Raw genomic sequence first — 24,254 nt, 5'->3', positions numbered from 1 at the left:
TGGCTCCTGCCTCCTCTTTGTTCAGGGCAGAGGTGTAACCTGTCAGTTGTAGCCCCAGGATCATCCTTAGCCACTGGGAGCTATTCAGCTTGTTTCTCATATCTAGCCTGAGTCTCGCATTTGCACTCCCCCCACTCCATCACATGCTGCTGCTGCTGCTGCTGGGTGTCCCACCCCCTCCCACCGGGGGACCCTAGAGGTTCCGCTCCCCGCAGCCCCAGGGATGGGGCATGGTACTGTCGTGCTGCGGGGGGGCAGGGGCTGATGCAGTCCTGTGAGGGACATGCCACTGCTGTCCTTGGGGCCCTGGTCATCTGGGCGTGTGGAGGGCCCTGGCCATATCTATTACCCCTGCCCCTCAACCCCGGGGGTGTGCACCGGGGGGGTACATACCTGATAGTCCACTCCCATGGTCGGGGGACACCCGGGGGGCGGACGCCCGGCTGGAGCTCCTGGATGGGAGGATGATGTGGAGGCTGGCGTCACTCGAGGAGGACTCCCTCTCCTCCTCCTCCTCCTCCTCCGGTGCCCCGGGGGTGGGCTCCTGGGGGGTCCCCTGGGGTGCGGGGCTTGCCTCCGGGGCAGACTCCGCCTCTTGGGCCTGCTGGGGCTCCTCGGCCGAGGTATCAAGAGTGGCTGGAGGGGAGGAGGTGTGCCGGGGGCCCAGGATGTCCTTGAGCTCCCTGTAAAAGGGGCAAGTGACGGGGGCAGCCCCAGATCGGCCGGCCGCATCCCAGGCCCAGGCGTAACCCTGCCGCAGCTCCTTCACTTTACTCCAGACATGATCCGGAGTGCGGGCAGGGTGACCCCGGGTAGCCAGGCCCTTGGCCAGCCGAGCGAACGCATCCGCGTTCCGCCTCTTGCTCCCCATTACCTGGAGCACCTCCTCCTCACTCCAGAGCCCCAGCAGGTCCCGAAGCTCGGCCTCCGTCCAGGAGGGGCCCTGCTGCCGCTTCCCCACCTGGCTGCTGGGCTGGGAGCCCTGGCTCCCCCTGGGGGGGGTCCCCTGGGGGTGCTTGGGGGGCTGCCGTGTGGCCATCGCAGCTGGGGTGGGTGTCTGTGCTGGCTGAGGGACGTGCAGTCTGGCCGCGTGTCTGGGCTGCTGCCTGCACGTTCTCTCAGCTTCCTGCACAGAAAGGGAGGGGGCGGGGAGCTTTAAGGGGCCGCTCCACGCGGCCACCATTGAGCTCAGGGGCTGGAGAGAGCGTCTCTCAACCCCTCAGCTGATGGCCGCCATGGAGGACCCCGCAATTTCGATGTTGCAGGACGCGCAACGACTACACGTTCCCTACTTCGATGTTGAACGTCGAAGTAGGGTGCTATTCCCATCCCCTCATGGGGTTAGCGACTTCGACATCTCGCCGCCTAACGTCGATTTAACTTTGAAATAGCGCCCAAGACGTGTTGCCGTGACGGGCGCTATTTCGAAGTTGGCGCCGCTACTTCGAAGTAGCGTGCACGTGTAGACGTGGCTAAGGAGTCCTGCCTTTCACTGTTGGACTAATTTTCACAAAACTTGGGCCTCGTTGTGTGTGAATTGAGCAGAATTATAGGCTCTTATTAAAACAATGGGAAACATAGTGGCTCTGATTGAGTTTCAGATGGAAGTGAAGTTCAGCCTTTCAGTGCAAAACTGTTTATGAGCTCCTGGTGGTCAGCCAGTGTTAGGATCACAAGTAGTCAAGCCTAGACTCAGATCAGCAAAGCCACACTTCAACCAAACTGAAGCCAAGCTTCGCAGAAACCTTTGCGGTGTTTAAATCACTATGGGCTAATCTGTACCTACCTGAAGATCAACCACGGGAAGTTTGATCATATGGAGTTCAATTTTGCCATGTCAGCTAAGACATGGGAAAATCAACCTCTCTGGGCTCAGCCATCGACCCCTGTACTCCAAGCTGTCATGTATAGTAAGAGACCCAGACTACACTAGGCAAGAAAGTCGATTCTGATACAGCAATTCTAGCTACGCTAATGGTGAATTGTGGATCTGAAATCAACTTATTTCCTTAGTATAGATCTACCCTAAGATTCCCTTAACAGCACCTTATTGCCAAATACTTTAGTGCCTCTCATTTGTCTTGCTTCATCCTAGCTCAGATGTCTGGTCTTGTTCTCCCCATCTCTTAGTGCCTTTGTTATGTAACACCTCTCTCTTCTCTATCCTTCCCCACAGTCTTCCTACTGTTTGTGCTTTTGCCCTCTAAAACAGCCACCTTGTATCTTTCCACCTAGCACTGCGTTTTCCCAACCTTTTTGAGACGGCGACCCATTTTGACAAGTCAGTAAGACTTTGTGACCCAGGGCAATTCAAAACCCTGGGGGTGGGGGAAGAAGGACGGTTCTCCCTTGGGAATTTTTTTTATAAAACTTTATTTCTCCCCCTTTCCCACCCCCAGGCTTAAACCCCTCGCAGCTCCAAAATGACCCCCCTCACTTACCTCACATGAGCGCCGCTGCTGCCCCCCATTGTCCCTTTGCTGGGCCGCCACCTCCGCCCCCTCTGCACAGCTCCCCGCAGCCCTCCTACTCCCTTCTCCTACCTGCAGTGCGGGCAGTTCCCCTGCACTGCCACGCTGAAATGGGACTCAATTTAATTGGTTTAACAGCCAGATCCTTCCTGCTGGCTGCTAAAGCAATTGAACGGAGTTTCTTCTCAGTGCGGCAGGGCAGAGACTGGGAGCTGGAGGAGTGAGGAGCGGCAGCAACAGGAGCTGCAAATGGCTCCTTAAAGAGCCATACGGGACTTGAAGCTGCTCATCCGGAACCTTTAGAAAACCTAATCCATGTTTGGGTCCTGACCCAGGGGTTGAGAATCCCTGAGTCCTAGCACCTCTTCTTCCCTTTCAAATCTTGTCTCCAAATGTCATGCTCTTTCTCTAGTTACTGGTCTTGTTGCTGGTTACTTTAATTATCAAACAATATCTTTACACAGTTTTGTAAATAATTCACACTGTATGTGGTTTGTCTGCTTGGGTTACTGAACTTGGCATAGCATTTGGGGCCATGTTTTTTTATGGCATAATCTACGCAAAAGAAAATTGTACAGGCCTCACCTCCCTCATCCAGCATGTTCGAGACTGACAGGTCTTCGGAAAGAAAATTAGAAGGAGGAAAGAGGATCCAGGGCTTCTGCAATCAGACAGTCTTGTGTTCTGGGGCTGCTGCAGCCTCAGCCTCCCTCCCCTCGGACTCTCTCTGGGGCCCAGGCTCTCAGGGGCTGCCATGGGGCTCCAGACAGCCCCTGCCCTGCTGTACAGCAGGAGAGCTCCAGCTCACAGCTGCACAGAAGCCTCCCGGTCCCCACTGCTATACTATTTACTAACAAACTTCAGTGCTTAAGTAGTAAGCCCCTTGGGACAGGGTCCAGTTTTCTGTGCTGAGTTTGTACTGTTTCTAAAACAATGGGGTTCTGGTCCATGAGTAAAACTTGTGGGCATTATGGTGGTGGTAATAATAATAATAATAATAATAATAATAAAGAGCAGAAGATGCTAATGTGACTGTTCAGATCCTAATTCTTTTTGAGTGTGGGACTTTAACAGGGCTCACAAAAGAACTAGATAAATTCATGGAGGTTAGATCTATCAGTGGCTATTAGCCAGGATGGGTGTGGACGGTGTCCCTAGCCTCTGTTTGTCAGAGACTGGAAATGGATGCCAGGAGAGGATCACTTGATAATTCCCTGTTCCGTTCACTCCGTCTGGGGCATCTGTCATTGACCACTGTCAGAAGACAGGAGACTGGGTTAAATGGTCTATTGGTCTGACACAGTACGGCCGTTCTTATGTTCTAAATCCTTAAGGGAAAACTCCCTTTTAAAATCAGATGTTATCTAGAAACATCAGTATTTTCTTCTGTACAAAAAGAAATACAGTTAAAACCAATGTTTTCATATTTCTATGGTGGATGGCTTTGTTCACGCATTATTAAGGGTGCCATCTTTCCTACAAACAGATCTGAGATGGAAAGATAATCCAATGGGAAAACAATAAGTAGTATTTAAAGTAAGTTTCACCGTGAATTAAAAATGATTAGTGAGTAGATGTTGTTTTTCTTAAAATCACTTTGGTTTTGTTTATTTTATAGGCAGTTGGGATCCAGAATTGCTTTATATGCAACTGGTGATCCCCAAGACCTACTTTTCTTGTCGAATATTTGCTCTTTACCCGTTCTCTCTCCAGGACTAGGGGGTCCAGACGAGTGGCATTTTTCCTTGTCAATGAGCTCTTCTGGCTTCATTCTGACTTCAACCATGGCATGGAAAGTTCCCAAGAACTTAGTGCACAAGAGAACTGGAACATTCAGATTGTTAGACTAAAGAGAGTGGCAACCTGGCAGGGGAACCGCCTATCTCACCAGGACCCACAGTTTTGTTCATAACCCCTGGGACCTGAAGGAGTGTGGGGGAGGGAATATGTAGGCAATCAGAAAGTATCTCAGAAAAGCACCACTTCTCAAGAGGAAAGGATCATTAATGCTAGGATTTTGTCATGGATCCTTTTTATAAAGGTCATGGGCAATTTGAGAGACAATCATGGAAGTCTGTGATTTGTCTATGACTTTTACTAAAAAATATCCATGGCAAAATGGGAAGCTCACCTGTGGTGTCCCCATACTGCACATAGTGACTAGGCTGCTGCAGGGGTGCCGCTGGGAGATTCAGGGCCTCCCACTGCCTGTGAGGACTCAAAGCTCCAGGAGGCCACCACCATCCATGGCTGCTAGAAGTAATGGGAGGACTGTACAGCTCCTGGCCACGGCAGTCTGAAGTCATGGAGATTACTGGAAGTCACAGATTCTGTAGCTTCTGTGAAAAAAACATTGTCTTACCTGTCATCTCTACTTATAAAAGTCACGGACCAGAACTGCTCCATTTAACTTTTAAGTGAACAAAACCAAGTTAATTTAAAATTCCCACCACATTGCACTTCCATTGAGTACATGATTGTAAGCTATATGAGACAGAGGCCACTCATTAGACGTGTCTGTTGTGTACCCAGGTCCAATATAAGTAACACTGCTGGTTTTCATATTCTGTGGACAGCCCCTGAAATTCATGTGCAGGCAAAACTCCCATTGATTAGAATGAGCCCTACTAGCAGCTGTTGTAATGGCAATGAAATTATGTTTGCACGTTGATCCCTTCAAGTTTTTTCTCTTTCTTTGCAGTTTTCCACTTGTCCCACAAAGTCACCCGTGTGGTTCCAGAAAGTGCTCTGCTGATTGTCCTGGGCCTCTTCCTGGGGGGCATCGTGTGGGCAGCAGACCACATTGCCTCCTTCACCCTTACACCAAATGTATTTTTTTTCTACCTGCTGCCACCCATTGTCTTAGACGCTGGATACTTCATGCCAAACAAATTGTTTTTTGGAAACCTGGGTACCATCCTTTTGTATGCTGTAATCGGGACGGTATGGAACGCCGCCACTACAGGCCTGTCTCTCTATGGTGTCTACCTGAGTGGAATCATGGGTAAGCCCGATTCTCTAGAAAGTTACTTCTGTGTAACATGGGAACTGTCTGATAAATTTGTGGTGCATTACACATAACTCTTTCTCACAATCCCTTTGCGCCCCTGCCCCCCACCAAAGGTTTATCTAGAGTTGGTTGGAACATATTTCGGGTAGATGAAACTTCAGAGTGGACAGAGCAGGAGGAACAAATCACCCTACTTACCGATACATCTCGCCAGACGGAAAACACATTCTGGTGCAATTCTGTGTTAACAAAACTATTCCAGAAAGCAGTCAAGTAGCACTTTCAAGACTAACAAAATAATTTCTTAGGTGAGCTTTCGTGGGACAGACCCACTTCTTCAGACCATAGGGTCTGTCCCATGAAAGCTCATCACCTAATAAATTATTTTGTTAGTCTTGAAAGTGCTACTTGACTGCTTTTTTGTTTTGATAGTATACAGACTAGCACGGCTCCCTCTCTGTTACTATTCCAGAAAGGTTTGTTTTTGTTCCAGTGCAGAATAAATCTGAAAAGTTGCTGTGAAGCAGCATTGTCCTTCAGTCAACTCTAGTACTAACTAAGCAAGGGCCCTTTCTGTTTATGTAAGTAACAGGTCATTGTTTCAGCATTTAATGCTAGTAACCGTCCTGAGGAATTCAAGTCCTGTGGTACCAGGTGGCATTTATGTGTTGAATGTGTAAGCTCTCTGAGGGGATATGAGAAGCATTCGTAGCAGCAGCTGTTGCACATTTTTGTGGGGTGTAGTAGCATCAAGTTCACACTGTTAGCAACTCCACGCGAGCAGATCAAACCACGGTGGGGTCCCTTCCAAGGCATGGAGTGCATCAGGCTGCACCTTCTGGTCTGGCGCTCTTGGGACCTAAGTGGACCTGGACCAGGGATTTTGCCGGACTAGTGGAGGTCAGTGTCCCCTGCTGGCCGCCAGCCCTGCTCTCAGCTGTGGGCCTTTTCCCAGCCCCAAACCACAGCTACTTCCCAGCCACCACACAGCTGCCAACATTCTGGCCTGGGCCACAGATTCCTGCCCCTGGCTATTTCCAGCCTCGCACCACTCAGCCGCAACCTGTGCTCCTCAGCTGTGGGCTTCCCAGCTCCCCAGGTATGAGGCAGTGCTCCCTGGCCCCGATGGTGTCTCCCTGGCCACTGCCAGCTTCACAAGTCCCCCTGTCACCAGCCTGGCCTGACTCTCACCTAGCCCTCACTCAGGGCCACTGGGGCTCTGTGGTCCAGTAACATCCGTGGTCCTGTCAGACCATGGATGTTGCCGGACCACAGAGTACCAGATTTCAGAAGTGCAACCTACATCTGTTCTATGACTGCCATGTACCTACTACTCATGGACCTTGAGCTCCATGATTCTAGATGGCTTTTGCAGTGGGTGGGGAGTGGGAATTTCCTTATGCAGCCCCACACAGGAGCACACAGGGGTAGTCTGGCCCAATATTTTTACTCCATTAAATAACTTCTAAACCTGCCATGAGGGGGCAGACCATACCCCAAAGGTTTCTCCCACCATCCTTTAAAGGCAAATAACAACAGAATTTTGGTATTCAGATTTTATTTTTAAAGTAGTGTGTGGGATTTCGCTACTTATTTTCCTTTAAATTTACTGGAAAATTGTGTCTTAGTTGCCTACATTGCTTTGAAAAAGCCCATCTAGTGGTCTTAAGAAATTAAGGAGCTACATGTTGAAATTTTGTTTATAGTTTATCGGCACAATTGATTGAATCAATGATTTTGCACCTGCAAAATTTGAGCATTTGGCTTTTTTTTTAAATTTGGCCCAGTTATAGTTGATTAAACACGGTAAGGCAAGTTATGAAATATGTGTGCCTTTCAAGGTTTTTAAATTTGGTCAGGATCTGCTTTGTCTGATTTCTTTAGTGAAACTATTGTGTTTTTGGTGCTTATCACTATGGTGTCACAGTGCCAAAAGTGATAGTTTCTTCAGCAAGAAAGTCCGTTTTAAAGAACAGGCTGACAGTTTTGATTGTTTGGAAGAATGCATTTTTGCTCACCTCAGGGCCTTCGCTTTGTACAGCAGAGGTAAGCAGAGGGCAAATGAACACAAGAAAACTTCCATTGTTTGAGCTACAAGCAAGAAAAATTCCAAAGCAGGTCCACAGGACATCTGTATGTTGACCTAACAAGCTCTGAGAAAAAGATGTTCCTTCCAAAGGAGAGCTGGAAGGAAGGAATTTGTGGCCTCTAAGGATCTGGTTCCATGTATTTATTCAAAAATTGGATTATCATTCTGACAGATTTACAGTGGCATCTGAGGTTACAGTAAATCTAGGCAGCCATGTTGCTAGGATTTATAAGCCTGTTGACCATTTCTCCCTTGCCTAGTATTGTTCTGGGTGTGTGTGCTAAGATTCCATTCTGCTGCTCTAAAAAGGCATTGTGAAGTTAAATGGCTGAGATCACCTTACCTTGTTTGGCGGTAGACCTGCACTCCCACATAAACAAAATTGGCTTATTTTTGCACTAGAAGATAGCTGGTGGGGGTAACACACTGGCTAGCACATCAGAGACCTTATAGCTGTATGGGATAGAATGTGACTTGATCTGGTCCCATAAGTATTTGCGATATAATTACTCTTTAAGGGGTGGAGGCCTATAAATGGGATGTACAGTAGACCCCTGACTTATGTGGAGGTTGCATTCTTGGCAACCTCTGCATAAGCTGAATTTTTGCATAACTCAGGGGAGCCATCTTCTTTGAGTGGCAGGGAGATGTGAGCCAGGCTCCAGCTCCCCACAGCTCACAGGAGACAGCAAACTGACCAGCACTGGAACTGGTCAGTTTCCCAGCTCCCCTCAGCTTCAGAGAGCTGGGAAACTGACCAGCAGCAGAGCTGTTCAATTTCCTGGCTCCCACAGTGAGGCAGGGAGCTGGGAACCAGGCAGCAGCTGCAGGTGCCAGGGAGAATCCACACGTCTGCGGCTGCCAGCATGGCTTCTCCCAGCTGGGGAAAGCCAGGAAACAGACAGCCGCGGAGGCTTCAAGTTGTGCTTAACTCGCAGTAATGCAAATTAAGCGTAACTTCAAGTCGTGCGTTTTGGGGGTTTACTGCATATTGAACAGCAGTCAGACCTTCGGCCTCCAGGTTACATGTGGCCCAGTTAATGCATTTATGTATCTTTTGGGGCATATATTCAGAGACTAAAGAATCTTGGCTTACCTTTCTCTTTTTCCAGACTACAAAGTTTTTAAATCTCCTTGATTGTGCATGATTCCAAGGTGAACAGAAAATCACCCAGGCAGCGTTGTCTTCCCACGTTTATAGATGGCCTGAAGCAATGACTCAAAAGCTGTGAAATACCCCATTGCCCTCCATGAGCCTCAGTGAGATGTAATCCCCTATAAAGTGTAATGATGATATTTTCCATGCCATAATTATGTGATGGATGCTCATTTTAGCAGCTGGGATGATTAAGGTGTTGGGGTTTGAAGTCCACACCATGATGGGAATGGGGGAGCTACTCCAGAGAAGGAAATGCTGAGAGAACAGAAGACACACACAAAGACAGTAGAGAGAATTAAAAACAACAAGAGAAGGGCCGGGAACAAAATGAAGCAAAGGGCAGAAATGCTTGTACAGTAATCGTACTTATCAGGATATTTTTCAATGAGTGATGCTGAATAGGACAATAAGATGATGATTAAATAAAAAGTACAATTGATAACTGGAACTAGTAATTTTGTTACAGATCATTAAACATTCTATTTTCTAGGGCTTTCACAGACCAGTTAAGTAAAATTCCTGACATTTTTAATCAAATTTGTTTTGGAAATGTTATCAAAATGACTTGGCTAATGAAGAATTTGGATAAATGTTCTGCAAATTCAATTAAAAATATGGAAAATTTTGGGAAAAAGGAAATACTTAAAACCAGTTTGTTTTAAATAAAATGCCATTTTCAACACCTTTCTTTTCTTTCCCGGGATTTAGAAGTTGCCGGGGTCCTTTCGAAAAGGAGCCCCATCTGGATGAGCCACATGGCGGCAAGCCGCCTCAATTTTGAAGTGCCATGGCTGCCGGCTTTCTAATGAGGTGCTGAATATGTATTTCAGTGCTTCATTAGTAAACTTTGAAATGGCCATTTGCATGGCCATTTTGAAGTTTTGGGCTAGTGTACAGACAGCCAATAAGAGTGAAAAGTGTGGGTACGGTACTTACTGAGAAACCCAGCTCACCCCGTTCAGCTGCTGGGGTAGGAAGAGTACCAGGATTCTTATTATTAGGCCTGGGCTACACTAGGGAACAAAGTTGACTCCACATACGCAATTCTAACTATGCCACTAGCATAGCTAGAATTGATGTATTAGAATTGATGTACTGCCCAAGTGTAAATCGGGGCTGTTCAGGCTCACACTGATATCCCTTACTCCACATGATAGCATGGAGTACCAGAGTTGATGGCTGAGCCCAGAGAGATTGATTTTGCCATTACAAAATTGAATTCTGGAAGATCGATCACAGCATATCGAATCCCCGGTAAGCATAGACATACCCTAAGTCCTTGGAACCAGTTTGAGAATTTTACCTTTCATGTCAACACCTGGAAAATAGGTGTCGGGGGGTATTTGGGGGTTGTTATTGTATTTACCTCACATTTTATTATTCAGGTGAACAAAGATGAAAGTTTAATATTGTGCCACTGAATGTCTGGATGTGTATCCGTTGAAGGCGTAATTGTGATAAAAACAACAGAAAACAGATTATATGTTTTTTCCCAACTTGGGTGACAGATGGAACTAGTAACTGATTAACTCTAATCTAGTCCCCAGTAGGAGAGCAGTTCTCCTAAAGTAGATTCCATAAATTTCCACTTAAATGAGTGGAAACACTTGTTAAACAATGATATTTGGCATCCTTCATTAGAATTTGTACAATTGGCAAAAAGATAAGTATAGAACAAAGGCAAGAAGCGCAAAACAATAATAATGAAAAGAAAATGCTACGTTAAAAGCTTGTTTGGAAGAAACATAATTTAAATATTAAACTAGTGCTCATTGTCATCCTTCCATACACACAAGGGAAAAAAGGAAAATCAGTCCCATTTCTCCTCCCCACCCATCTGCCATAAAACTAGTTTTCACACTGTTGCTACTTCTGGTGGAACTAAACATTGAGTGAATTCCTGTTTAGTTAATTCCAGTTCTGAAGCAGCAACGTAGACGAGCTTAGTTTCCAGGTGACTTCCAGAGTGAAGAGTGTTCTGCAATTCTTTAGTGACAGTGCATTGAACTGGAGCGTAGGGATGGGAGGTTCGGCAACCTAAGCACAACTCAGGTTTAGCAATCCCACCTCTCTTGACACGGTTTTGTAATAGTTGTAGATGTTCTCTAATCTTCCCATCAGTATTTGCTCTCTAGCTTTTGCAAGTTCTTGAAGAATGTAGCAGTGATCATAATTGGTAACATATAAAAAAGATAAGAGATGAAGGCAGGGGCCATCTCAGAATTTTCTGTAAGGCCTGAAAATATATTGCCACTGAGGCTACCCTGTTACCCAGCTACTTACCCTGCATGCCTCCCCACCAAAAAGCATAGCCTCTGACCGCCCCCACACGGCCACTCTGTACCAATATGAATGAAGATGTCTCAGTGTTCTATTTATATGCTTCTGAAAGCCAGGAATGTCTCTGTTCCCTTAATCCTCTGCTTTACAGGAAATGACATTACCCTTTTTGTAGGTGATGGGATGGAGAGAGATGGTCTCTATTCCTCACTCACCTTATTGGCTTCTACCTAAGGGTGGGGCAGGTGGTTTCTGGTACTCTCTCCAGCCACCAGTCTGGGGTCATCCTGCTAGGTGTATAGGTCCAGGCGTTTTGTAGTAAACATTTGAAAGTCCGTTCCTCCTTCACTTAGCTGCCAATCCCAAAATACTCTGGATTTGAAAATTACTTCCACATATATACACCAAAAGGATCAAGCCTCTGAGTCCAGGAGAAAGGAGGCTGCACCACCATGCTACAAACAATGTTACACCAGCGTCATAGCTCTTCATTGTTCACTCCCAAACCAAATAACTTCTGATGTTCAGATACATCAGGTAATAAAATAGGGCCTCTTCATTGTGCCCGCCAGTAAATGGATTCTGGGCTCTGCCCCACTTCCCTTCCCTTCATGAATTTTGGAGTTCCAGCATTTAATACTGTTGTCCCCCCTACCCCCGACTCCCATTAGATTAGTTCAGATGTCTTTCTCTGCCCATTAATGAAGGCTGAGGTAAATGAGTGGGATTCCACATCCGTTTATAAAACATCTGTAGAGATGCAGGATTCTGGGATGTGCCAGGAGACTCTTAACAGGAATATCAGCTTCCCTACCCAGCTCTCTTCTCCCGTCCTCTTTAAGGGAAAATGGTTGTTTAGCTTTTTCCTGCTTCTCTCCTACCATCTGCAAAGAGCAGTTGGCTCTGCCTCTCCGTATTCTGCCTCCCTCTCTCCCCTCCTGAAAAAGAAGAGTGCTTTCAGGAACTCCTCTGCCTTCTGCTCACCCTCCCACTCCCACCCCCTTACTTCCTACTGCAGTAAAGAAAGCAATCGTTTGTCAGTCCCCTCACCTGAGCTACATTGCCAGTCTCTCTAGTCAAGCAGGCCACTTGGCTTTTTAAATACTAAGAGTCATCAAATGCAACAGAGGGGGGAATTGACTCCCTGCATATATGAGATCTTAGTGATGTCATCGATAACGTTCTGACCTCACAGCTTGACAAGTAAGTGGAGGAGGAAATTTTTTTTAATATTTCTCTTTTTTTAAAATGAATGTAGATGTAATTTCCAAGAGTTTCCTGTGTTTTGATGACCTTCTCATTTGAGATGCTTGCGTTGCTGTTCCCTGTCCTGTGGATACACTCAGAGGCTGTCTGCTCGCGGGTCTGACCATCTTTGTTCAGCATGAAATTAAATTGCTTTGACAGAAGAACTAAATCAATTTAATTTCCTAGGAGAGAACAAAAACATTAAAATAAAGGTAGAGTTAGTCGTCTGATTATCATAATCAATTTTCTTGAGGGTGCCCAAGCATCTGCTGCCAATGCAAACAAAATTATCTTTTGCTTCACTGGGTGTTGTGTCTGAATCAGGAGTCCAGAAAAGTGCATTGAGGACAAATTCTGCACTTAATTATACAGGTGCAACTCCCTAGAGTTGATTCTAAGTGAGAGCAGAATTTGGCCTGTAACATAAAGGGTGTGCAGCTAATGTAGGGCTAGTTGCTGCAGGACCAAAAGGAGATTAATCTTGCTGGGGTTGTTACATATTTGTAAGCTTTTTGCTTTTGTTTCCATAGGCCCACTCAAAACTGGACTGCTGGACTTTCTTTTATTTGGCAGTCTGATAGCTGCAGTGGACCCTGTGGCAGTCCTGGCTGTGTTTGAAGAAGTTCACGTCAATGAAGTTCTGTTTATCATTGTTTTTGGAGAATCCCTGCTGAACGACGCCGTAACTGTGGTAAGAGGATTTCATATCCAAGAGTTACTCCAGTTCTGGAGGGTTTATTCTGAGTTAATTACCATGGAATAAAATGGCATGTCGTCTGTGGCTGTCAGCTCGTGTGTCAGCTACAATGCACAGCTTCTGCTAATATAGCTTGCCTTCCATGTTTGCAGACTTTTTTTTGCAGGAACTAATTATCTGAATGCCAAGAGAGCTCATAGGTCACACAGTATGTTGCTATTCGCTAGTTGGATAAGTATAACTCTTAAAATTGGGTTTCTGGTGCACATACTTCACTTGCCATCATGACTATCATGATTTACTAAAATTATTTCCAGAGGTTTGGGGATAATCTCTGCTAATTATTTGAACTGCTTATATTCATTTTATCCATTTTGGCATCTGCTCTTAATCTATGTATGCCTCTCAGAAACTTTCCCAGTTCTTTGTTTATATTATCCTGGCCTTTCCAACTTCCATCACTATTTATCTGATGGCTTCTATGGTCATTACTGAACATGTTGCTTCTGAGTGACATGCATTTATCACAGATGACAAAAATTGCAGTGTTACCAGCTCTTCTGATTTTATTGCATTAGTCTTTCAAGATGAGGTGTTTTTCTTAAAGCCCCAGCTCTGGAAATCCTGAGAATCCCCACTGTTCCAATATAAAAACTCAACTTTCATTTTTAAAAAAGTTTCTAGATCTGATGGTTTCAGGGAAAAGTTTAGGAGAGTTAGTCTGATACCATAATCAATTTTCTTCAGGGTGTTCATCTGTTACAAAGACTCAGACACCAAAAAGCAAATAAAGGGAACCTCAAATGCATTGTGTTTAAAAATCATGATTCCCCAAATATTAGCCTCAATTTCCAGTTTTTGCCTGGAGACCCATTTGGTCCATCTTGCATTTTAATTAAATAAATGCTAGATTGAAGAGCTGAAGTGATAATCAGATTATTTTGCTATTGATTTCTTACCTATGTGGTCCCTTTTGGATACACAAAACCCAAAATATTAATTTCTTTAACTCCACTAAAACCCAAGGCCCCAGTCACCCTCTGTGCTGGAATGATGATTAGTTAGTTAAACCCGTGAACCCCAAGTGGGGCATAGGTCATCCACAAGGCTCCTCCACCTGGTTCTATCTTGGGCAATGGCTTCAATCTGGCCCCATGAATATCCCAGTTCTTGTGCTTCCGTGACTGTAGATCTCCTCCATGTTATTCGGGGTCTTCCTCGGCTGCGTTTCCCCTGAGGATTCCATTTTAGAGCATGTTGAACAATGCTGGATGGGGGTTTCCTCAAAGTATGTCCCAGCCATCCCCATTTTCTCCTTTTTATTTGGATCCCCACTGGCTCTTGGCCTGTTCGTGTCCACAGATGTTCATTCATGATTTTTGTCTTGCTGTCTTATTTGTAGTAATGATGATTATAATGCATTAAAGTGCAGCATTTAGCATGATTAAAAAACTTCAAAAGCATCCATCAAGCCCTTACTTGCTACAGTGATAGGCTCTGTAGGAGACCCTGGGACACGCAGGCAAACAGCCCATTCTCCAGATAGATATATTGTACAGATTTCTTTTTGACCATATTTTTGCCTCCTGCAATTTGAGCACATATTCTCCAAACAGTTTGCTGCTTCATGGATTTGTTTATCTCAGTCTAATGCAATTTCAGGATTTTCCAACCCCATACATGGGACGATTTGGATTGTCTTGTTTCTGAAACAGTTGCTAAGAGCAGCTACTTTGCCTTTTAGGTGCTGTACAATGTGTTTGACTCTTTCGTTGCAATGGGAGCTGATAATGTGACTGGGGTGGACTGCGTAAAAGGCATTGGTACGTAGAATTTAATTGTAGGTTACATCTTTGATATAAATCTGCCAGACTGTAATAATAAATCACCATAACCCTGTCACCTGATGGCCTTTTCAGACCCTTTTCCTTCCATCTCGCCCTGAGGTTCTGTAGCATGCCCTGGCAGAAGAAACCCACCCTTAAATCTCCTCAATATTTGAGAACTCTAGCAGAAGAATTTTCCTTCTGCGAAGATGCAATGAGTATTAGGCTTGGCTTCTGAAATCTAAATAGTAATTTAGTTAGACGGTTAAGACTACCGGGCTTGACAAATCTACGTAAGTTCTTCATGATTTTTGCTTTCTCAGCCCTACCATTTTGCAGCCCTTTCAGCAGAATAGCTCTAACCTGCTCCTCTGTGGTGCCAACAGCTGCTGTGGGCCTGGGGGGTAGCGGGGAGGCAGGGCTGGGGCGGAGCCGAGAGTGGAAGGGACAGGGTTTAGGGCAGTCAGCCCTGGGGTCTTGTGTGTTCCGCGGCATTTCCTAGGGACCCAGCTCTCCAACCACTGCTGCTACCCCCTTTCACCCCCACCAGCTTCCTTTCAGTAGGAGGGCTTTTGTAGCCACAAAATTGTAGTGAAAGGGTTGGATTGTATACAGAGAGAGAGAGAGATTCCCCATCTGTTGTATATAATCAGGATTTGACAATGGTTACCAATCAATGTTGTTGTCTCAGAAGTTGCAATTCTTTCTCCTCCTAAGCATAGGGAAACCTGGCATCATTTTATGTACCGTTGTGTCAATGGTGACAGAAGCACACAAGCATATAATTTGCTATGTGGTTTGGGAAAATTTGTCTTCTGTGGAATAAAGGGGGAAATTTTGTTTGCTCAAAATGCAAGAGTTTGTCCCGGTCTTACAGTGCTGACCACTGACAATAAATGACCCAGTGTTTCCCTAAAAACATTGGGAATACCAAATACATACAAAGCACTCAAAAGCGGTAAAAATGAGTTCAGTTTTTTTTTCAGAAACATAGGGTTCTAGCACCATCCCCAATATCATTAGCCCTTCGATGGGAAAGCCAGTCAAAATTAAACCAGTTACCTTGCATTGTTTTTTTTTGTTTGTTTGTTTTTTTAAAAATCAATACAATTTGCATTTGTCCTTGTTTCAGTGTCTTTCTTTGTGGTGAGCCTGGGTGGAACGTTTGTTGGCATTGTCTTTGCGTTCCTGCTCTCGCTGGTCACTCGCTTCACCAAGCATGTCAGAATCATTGAACCTGGATTTGTGTTTGTGATCTCATACCTGTCCTACCTCACCGCAGAGATGCTTTCTCTTTCTGCCATCCTTGCGTAAGTCTTTTATTGTATTGTTCTCCCTGGCCGCGCTGGAGGTGGTGTGTGGTTTTTCACATAAGTGACATGTTAAGAGTCAAAGCACTGAGGGCAACTGGAGAAGACCACGAGTGAAAAAAAAACAAAGACCTCTTCTTAAAATCATGATCATGAGTAAGCAGTGGGGCCAACAGCCACCATGGGCACCAGGGCATAGTGGGAGAGAATCACAGAATCATAGAATACTAGGACTCGAAGGGACCTCGAGAGGTCATCAAGTCCAGTTCCCTGCCCTCAAGTACTGTCTAGACCATCCCTGATAGACATTTATCTAACCTGTTCTTAAATATCTCCAGAGATGGAGATTCTACAACCTTGCTAGGCAATTCATTCCAGTGTTTGACCACCCTGACAGTTAGGAACTGTTTCCTAATGTCCAATCTAAACCTCCCTCTCTGCAGTTTAAGCCCATTGCTCCTTGTTCTACCCTTAGAGGCCAAGAAGAACAAGTTTTCTCCCTCCTCCTTATGACGCCTTCTAGATACCTGAAAACCGCTGTCATGTCCCCCCCTCAATCTTCTCTTTTCCAAACTGAACAAGCCCAATTCTTTCAGCTTTTCTTCATAGGTAGAGGGGTTGTCTCCAAGCCCCCAGAAGGGGTGGGGCCAAGGGCAGAAGGGACGGGGCCTCAGAGCATGGCACTGGGGCTCCGCAACTCTCCCCCAGGGTTGCACAGAGCTGTGCTGCTGCGGTTTGTCAAAGGGGCCTGGAGCTCCATCCACCACCTCTGCAGAAGTAACAGCATCGGTGGCTGGAGCTCTGGCCCCCTTTGAAACACCAGGCCTTGGGCAACTGTGCCCTTTATCCCCTGCCCCCCACTATAAGCAGAGGGTTACACATCAAAAGTGCCATTGCCCATCAGCCTTGAAAAGGAAAGAAGTTTCCAGAGTCTACTTTGTATTATGAGGGCCCTTACTGTATGTGGGGGGAGGGATAGCTCAGTGGTTTGAGCGTTGGCCTGCTAAACCCAAGGTTGTAGGCTCAACCCTTGAGGAGGCCATTTAGGGATTAGGGCAAATACATGCCAGGGATGGTGCTTGGTCTTGCCAAGAGGGCAGGGGCCTGGACCAGATGACCTCTCAAGGTACCTTCCAGTTCTAGGAGATGTGTATCTCCAATTATATATAGAGAATATGCTTATTTGTTGGTTCCATATGTGAATGTTAATGCTTTGATTGTAACTGCAGAGAATTTCAAATGTTCATTCTGTCACAGAATTTGCAATAATAACATTTTCTGAAGCATCAGACAGAGTGTGATGATGATCCACTGCACTCCCTGCTTACGAATTTAAAACTGCCAACTTTTATATTATTTTTTTTTAAACTTCCTCCACATAACCAGTTCCTGGCAGGAGACAGTCAGGACAGGCAGGGTAAACTTTGCCTACTGTGTTGAATCCCAATGTGATCTTCTCCACTGCTGTAGGTTGGTTCTGAGCATACCCTCCATCTCAATTTTACCTATCCACTTTCATTCGTTTTTAGCCTCTACTATTTCACATGCTCTCAGCCATAGCAACACCATAGTCAATACTTTCAAGATCTGAAGAACCTACTGCAAATGTCAACTTGGTTTTATATCTAATCTAAGCTTTAAAGTATTGACTGTGAAATGACACGGAAACCTGAAAGGCAGAGGAAGCTGGAGTCTTCTATGGTCTAATTAAACATTATCTTCAAACTTTTAGTGGGAGTGGATGTTAGTCATATGTTTTCTTCACAGTTCAAACTCTACAGTATTCATTTAAATACATTTATTTATTTCAAGAATTCTTATAAATTACTGATTGGAAGGTTTTTGTCTGTAGCTGGCAGCTGAAGTAGAGAGAGAACAATATGTTGCAACAAATATTATTCAAAGAAATGATGAACTTCTTTTCAGGATAACTTTCTGTGGTGTCTGCTGCCAAAAATACGTCAAGGCTAATATTTGTGAGCAGTCTTCTACCACGGTGAGGTACACCATGAAAATGTTGGCAAGTGGATGTGAAACTATTATATTCATGTTCCTGGGAATTTCGGCTGTAAATCCAGCCATCTGGACTTGGAACACAGCTTTTATACTATTGACTTTGGTCTTCATCTCAGTGTACAGAGTCATTGGTAAGAAAAACTGTCATTCAATTTTTGCAGCGTTGGTGGATAATGTACTTTCATGCTCTATGGGATCATGACACTTAAGGGCTTGTCCTTTTTGGTAGGCATCCATAGTTCTCAGTAATCTTCGTTGAAGTTATTACTACTCATGGTGGGAAGGAAAATAGATTCTTTAGTAAGCTTCATCAGTTGTTGAAATCATAGACAGTTTTAATCAGATGTGTGAGAGAGCACACCTGAGTTGCTCAAGGTCTAATTTCCTGGATTTTGCTGGCACTAGCAAATCTCTAGATCGAATGGACTTTATGCTAGAACTTCTCCCTGAACAAAAGACCTGCACTTTTGGTCAGTCATCTCTTTATTCCTCCCTTTTCCCTTAGCTCTTTTAAGCCGTGTCTACACGTGCACGCTACTTCGAAGTAGCGGCACTAACTTCAAAATAGCGCCCGTCACGGCTACACGCGCCGGGCGCTATTTCGAAGTTAACTTCGACGTTAGGCGGCGAGACGTCGAAGTCGCTAACCCCATGAGGGGATAGGAATAGCGCCCTACTTTGACGTTCAACGTCGAAGTAGGGACCGTGTAGTCGTTGCGCGTCCCACAACTTCGAAATAGCGGGGTCCGCCATGGGGGCCATCAGCTGAGGGGTTGAGAGATGCTCTCTCTCCAGCCCCTGCGGGGCTGTATGGTCACCGTGGGCAGCAGCCCTTAGCCCAGGGCTTCTGGCTGCTGCTGCGGCAGCTGGGGATCCATGCTGCAGGCACAGGGTCTGCAACCAGTTGTCGGCTCTGTGGATCTTGTGTTGTTTAGTGCAACTGTGTCTGGGAGGGGCCCTTTAAGGGTGCGGCTTGCTGTTGAGTCTGCCCTGTGACCCTGTCTGCAGCTGTGCCTGGCACCCTTATTTCGATGTGTGCTACTGTGGCGTGTAGACATTCCCTCGCAGCGCCTATTTCGATGTGGTGCTGCGCAACGTCGAAGTTGAACATCGACGTTGCCAGCCCTGGAGGGCGTGTAGATGTTACTCATCGAAATAGCCTATTTCGATGTTGCTATGTTGGCTTCACGTGTAGACGTAGCCTTAATTCTATAATTGAGAGATTAAGTTAATTTTATGCCTGGCTTCAAGGTTGAGACGTGTAGATGTGAAACTGTACACAATTATAGCTCATAGTCACTGGCGTAAGGTATAGGTGGTTTCTAATGACTGGTGAGAAACACCCATTCAGTGCACTGCAAAGTAACAGGGGGTTGATTAGCTATTGTTTTATTGGCACTATATAGATGATACACTTTCAAATATATAAAATTTCAAATTATGTATGAGAATTTGCTGGGGGTGTAACGTATGTTCCAGTCTGTACTATTTAATCATTGCTTTATTAAGTGGCAAAAAAATAGCTCAGAGTACTCCTTGAGCAGAATATGCACGCACACATTCACTGACACCCAGGAAAGATTTAAACAAAACTAGCTCATGTAGGCTTCAGATATCTCAGTTCAATGACAATACAAATAAAACCCCACAGCTGGATGGCTGCTCTTGCCATTGTGGTTGCAGCATCCTGGCACATTGAGTGGGAAGGAGCTAACTCTATATCCTTTCATGGTTTGGAAGCGAGGGGGAAGGTCACAAGGATGTAGGACCTTAGACTGTACTGAAAGGAAGAAAGGAATACATGTAAGAGAGAGTTTGTTTTTAATGGAAGATGATTAACTGATTTCTCTTACACTTCGCTGAGCCGGTCGTCTTTGTTTTTATAGGTGTAGTGATACAGACATGGATTCTAAACCACTACAGAGTGGTCCAGCTGGAAATAATAGACCAAGTGGTAATGTCATATGGCGGACTACGAGGAGCTGTTGCTTTTGCTCTTGTTGTACTTCTGGATGAGAAAAAAGTGCAAGAGAAAAACCTGTTTGTCAGCACAACTATCATTGTTGTGTTTTTCACTGTAATATTCCAGGTAATTCACTTACTTGATTCCACTTCTTACAAAGAGGAGGAGGTTGAGAAGATAAGGACATGCCCCACTGTTTAAAGTACTTCTCAATGGCACATGTGAGGTACCATTTCAGTGAGGGTATGACTCCACTATGCGGAAGATCGATGCTGCCACGGTCGATCTTCTGGAGTTCGATTTAGCTCGTCTGGTAGGGAGTTGTTAAATAGAACTGATAGGGTGCCCCCACTGGTGCTGGTACTCCTGCTCCTCATGAGAAGTAAGCAAAGTCGATGGGAGCGCTTGTTCCAGTCAGCCTCCCCCAGTGGAGACAGCACAGAAGCTTGAGTTAAGGTATGTCCACTCCAGCTACGTAATTAAAATAGCTGGATTTGCGTACGTTAATTTGACCTTCTCCTTTAGTGTAGACCTGGCCAGAGCCAAAAACATAATTAGCTTTATAATGTTACTAACAAAGATCCCATTTTATGTTTTCACGTGGCACCATATGGGACAAAACACAATTTCCTGTGTGCTAAAAATATTCAGCCTAAACTGCTGTGTATTAATAGACTCAGGTTAATAGGTGAGCAGGTATCTTTCTCATCAGTTGAATAACCAAGGGAAGCAGTTTTTTACTCGGTCATTACAGATATTAAACAGCTTTACCATATTCACTCTGAGGCAAGCTTTTAAAAGCTATAAAAAAGCAAAGGAAAAAACATGATTCTTCATGAGATCACAGTTTCTGGTAAATAAATCAATATTTACATAAGTGGAGCTAAATTGACTGACACCAGCTGAGGGTCTGGCTCAGCTAGATCATAATGTTCATAATATATCAGAATTCCAGAACAGACTGAGAGTGTATTTGCAGTCTCCCAAGATTCCTTGGAAATGTTTATTAATGTTTTCTCACCTAGGGTTTGACAATCAAGCCTTTGGTCCAGTGGCTAAAAGTGAAGAAAAGTGAGCACAGAGAGCCCAAACTGAATGAGAAACTACATGGCAGAGTAAGACTGTAACAACAATATCTTGGGGGCGGGGAGGAGGGTTGTGATTGTAATAGAAATTGCTGGAGCCGAACTAAAATGTCAAGAAACATTATGAAACAATTTCCCTTTTTGAGGAAAACAAATTTCAGCCCTGTAAATTAACAGATGCTTTACAGGGGTCTATGGGATGCCCACCTGGCAAAGTTTTCACTTCTTCAACCTTCTGGGGCTGAGAGTCCGGTGAATACACCCTGCTCAGCTCCATGTGGCAGTGGTGCCGATTATCCTTCACCTGAAGGAATTAGTGGTTGGGATGGAGGGGCTTGACCACGGGCAGGTGGGTTGAACATCTGAGAATAAGTTTAAGAACAAATCATACATATTTGATACTGGTTTATCTGTAGGAAGGACAATTACCAGGTACAGGTAGCCAATTATGAGCATATATATCTTGCCGATTACATAAACAGTAGTGTATAATCCAGACACATCCCTTACTGAGATTGAATGTTATACACATGTGTATATCTTGCACATTTGCAATCCTAGAAGTTGAAGGACTCTTTACCTACAGCTGTCTTGAAATTCACCTTTAGGATAAGGCCCTAACACACCTTTTATATAACTCCTTCCTGCACTGAATATTTTCCTAACATTCAAACCCAGAAAGGACCATTAGGTCATCTGGTCTGACCTCCAGTATACCGCAGGTTATACGTTTTATCCAGTTACCCCCATATTGAACCCAATACTGAATGCTATCTTGACTGCTACCTGGTGTGAATTAGTAACACTCAACAATTTTTATATTGCAACAGTGAACAAGTTATACCTGAGGGGGAGTTAACCACTTAAGCATGTTAAAAGTTCAGCTCAAGAACTCACGATTTATCAGTGTCTGGAAATTTAGTGAAAACAAAAACTCTGGATGTGCTCTTATGTTTTTCCATGTAGACAGAGTGCCGAGACTGACAGTTGTGTCCCATCCTAGAGTAGGGTGACCAGATAGCAAGAGTGAAAAATCATGGTAATAGAAGCCTATCTATGACAAAGCCCCAAATATCAGGACTGTCCCTATAAAATGGGGACATGTAGTCACCCTGTCCTCAACACCTCTTCCTCATTGGAAAGCCCTGGGATTGATGTGGTCCCCTGATGGATCCTTACGTTTCAGTGGACTTCCAGTTCAAACTGCTGCTGAATACATCTGGCCTATGTCTACGGTACAGCGATCTGTCAACAGAAGTTACAGTCTGAAGAGATCTTCCAACAAAACTTCTGTCGACAGATTGCAGTCACACTCAAACGCAGATCGCTGTCAATCCACTCTGTTGACAGAGAGCGGCCGGACTGTCCGGCTGCCCTCTCGACAGAATGGCCAACCAGAAGCACAGCAGAATGGGCTGCCTGGTGACCCAGAAGCCCAGTCTGTTGACAGAGGACCCCCTGGAGCATCCACACGGCTTTTTGTTGACAAATTCTGTCAAGAAAGGTGTTCTGCCTCAAGGGGGAGAGGCAGAAGCCTGTCGTCAAAAGTGCTTCATTCTGTCGACAGAACACATCCTTAGTGTGGACACACCACGGGTTTTGTTGATAAAATGGGGGCTTTCTTGACAAAGCTCTAGTGTAGACGCAGGCCTGATGTTGAGCCTTTTCTTGCTTCTCAGCTTAAATGATGGTAGTTCTTAAGAGAGATGACAGGAAAGCTTGCAAACTACTCATAACAAAGGCAAAGAAGGAAAAAGGTACAGCCCTGCATATTTTGTTTTTTCAATGTTTTCTGCCACATAAAAGGTATCTTCCAGCTGTGTTTTTGTAATGTATCTTTGGAGTCTGAGTAATAAACTGAGGGCTTTGTTATGGCATTAGCCATAGTGCTTCTTAAGGTGCAGTGCACAATTGCATCATTACAATGAGAGTCCGAGAAGGGATTGTGTCTCATGGAAACATCATGTTTCCTGGAGTTCCTAGCGAGCCTGGCCACTGCACCCCTCTTCCAGGAAGCCTAGTGTCCATTCCCAACCTGTGGCAACAAGGTGCCTGATTTATATAGTACCTTATTCTCAGCACACTCCTAACTCTCTGCTGAATCTATCTGGCGAGGTGATACTGAGCACCAGGTGTATATTATATTCAGTAATAATGGTGATCAAGCTTATCAGTCACAGTGTGCACCAGTCTAAATCTATTGTGCCAGAGCTCTGCGAGCAATCAGCCAGATGGTTGGAGTAAAGATCTAGAAGACATAGAAACAAAAAGTCAAATGCTCCTCTCGATGATACTGGTGTAAATCTGGAGTGGCACTAATTCCATGGAGTAGGGTTATACCAATGTAAATAAGGAACAATTGAGAACAAAGACTTGCCCAAGGTGTTGAGTGTTTTACAGTGATCATAAAAGAAGACTGGTACTCATACTACTCTCAGTGAAATACTCATTCTCAGAGACTATGGCTACACTAGTGCGTTTTTATCAACAAAGCCAGAGTTTTGTTGACAAAACTCACCACACGTCCACACACAAAATGTGTCTTGTCAACTATCGACAAAACTTGGCACTTCCACTGACAATCTTCTGCCTCTTCCTACCTTTGTCGACAGGTTCTGTCAACGAAAAAAGCACTGTGAATGCTCTGGGGGGTCTTCTGTTGACAGACAGGTCTTCCAAGATTCTGGGCAGCCCTTTTGTTCTGTGTTTCTGTATGCCTGTTTTGTCAAGAGAGCAGCCAGGCAGTCTGGCCACTCTGTCGACAAAGCAAGATCACTCTTCCAATCCGCTTTAGTGGATGGCCACACTCTCTACAGAGGTTTTGGAGGAATATCTCTTCCACAGAAACATGTATGGACAGATGCTTCTTGTGTAGCTGTAGCCAGAAAGTATAGCAAGGATCTAGAAGCAACAATGAGAAAGCAACATTCAGATGACTTAGAAGAGGCATATGGCTCATGCACTTGTGATAGCAAAAAGGAAGGAGATGCAAAAGTGGGAGAAGACAAAGGAGCAATGAAAGCGAGATTTAACAAAAAGAGGTTTGATTCTGCTCCTGCTTAGGCTCGTGTAAGTCAGGAGTAGTCAGTGGACTGCTCTG

The 24,254-nt window shown here is 45.0% G+C and overlaps 1 protein-coding gene across 1 annotated transcript in view; it reads left to right on the top strand.

The window, feature by feature from the left end:
• Positions 1-24,254, top strand: part of SLC9A3 (solute carrier family 9 member A3) — a 90,934-nt gene that overhangs the window by 40,407 nt on the left and 26,273 nt on the right. Inside the window, exons 2-8 of the mRNA XM_074987925.1 lie at positions 5,173-5,475; positions 12,788-12,948; positions 14,699-14,777; positions 15,913-16,090; positions 18,017-18,237; positions 19,993-20,195; positions 21,095-21,184. Of these exons, the coding sequence (XP_074844026.1) occupies positions 5,173-5,475; positions 12,788-12,948; positions 14,699-14,777; positions 15,913-16,090; positions 18,017-18,237; positions 19,993-20,195; positions 21,095-21,184 (1,235 nt within the window). The remainder of the gene's footprint in view (positions 1-5,172; positions 5,476-12,787; positions 12,949-14,698; positions 14,778-15,912; positions 16,091-18,016; positions 18,238-19,992; positions 20,196-21,094; positions 21,185-24,254) is intronic.

This window comes from Carettochelys insculpta, chromosome 2, assembly GCF_033958435.1.
Source record: "Carettochelys insculpta isolate YL-2023 chromosome 2, ASM3395843v1, whole genome shotgun sequence".
Classification (NCBI taxonomy): Eukaryota; Metazoa; Chordata; order Testudines; family Carettochelyidae; genus Carettochelys; species Carettochelys insculpta.
The sequence above is the reverse complement of the archived record's forward strand: the minus strand, read 5'-3'. Positions and strand labels throughout refer to the sequence as shown.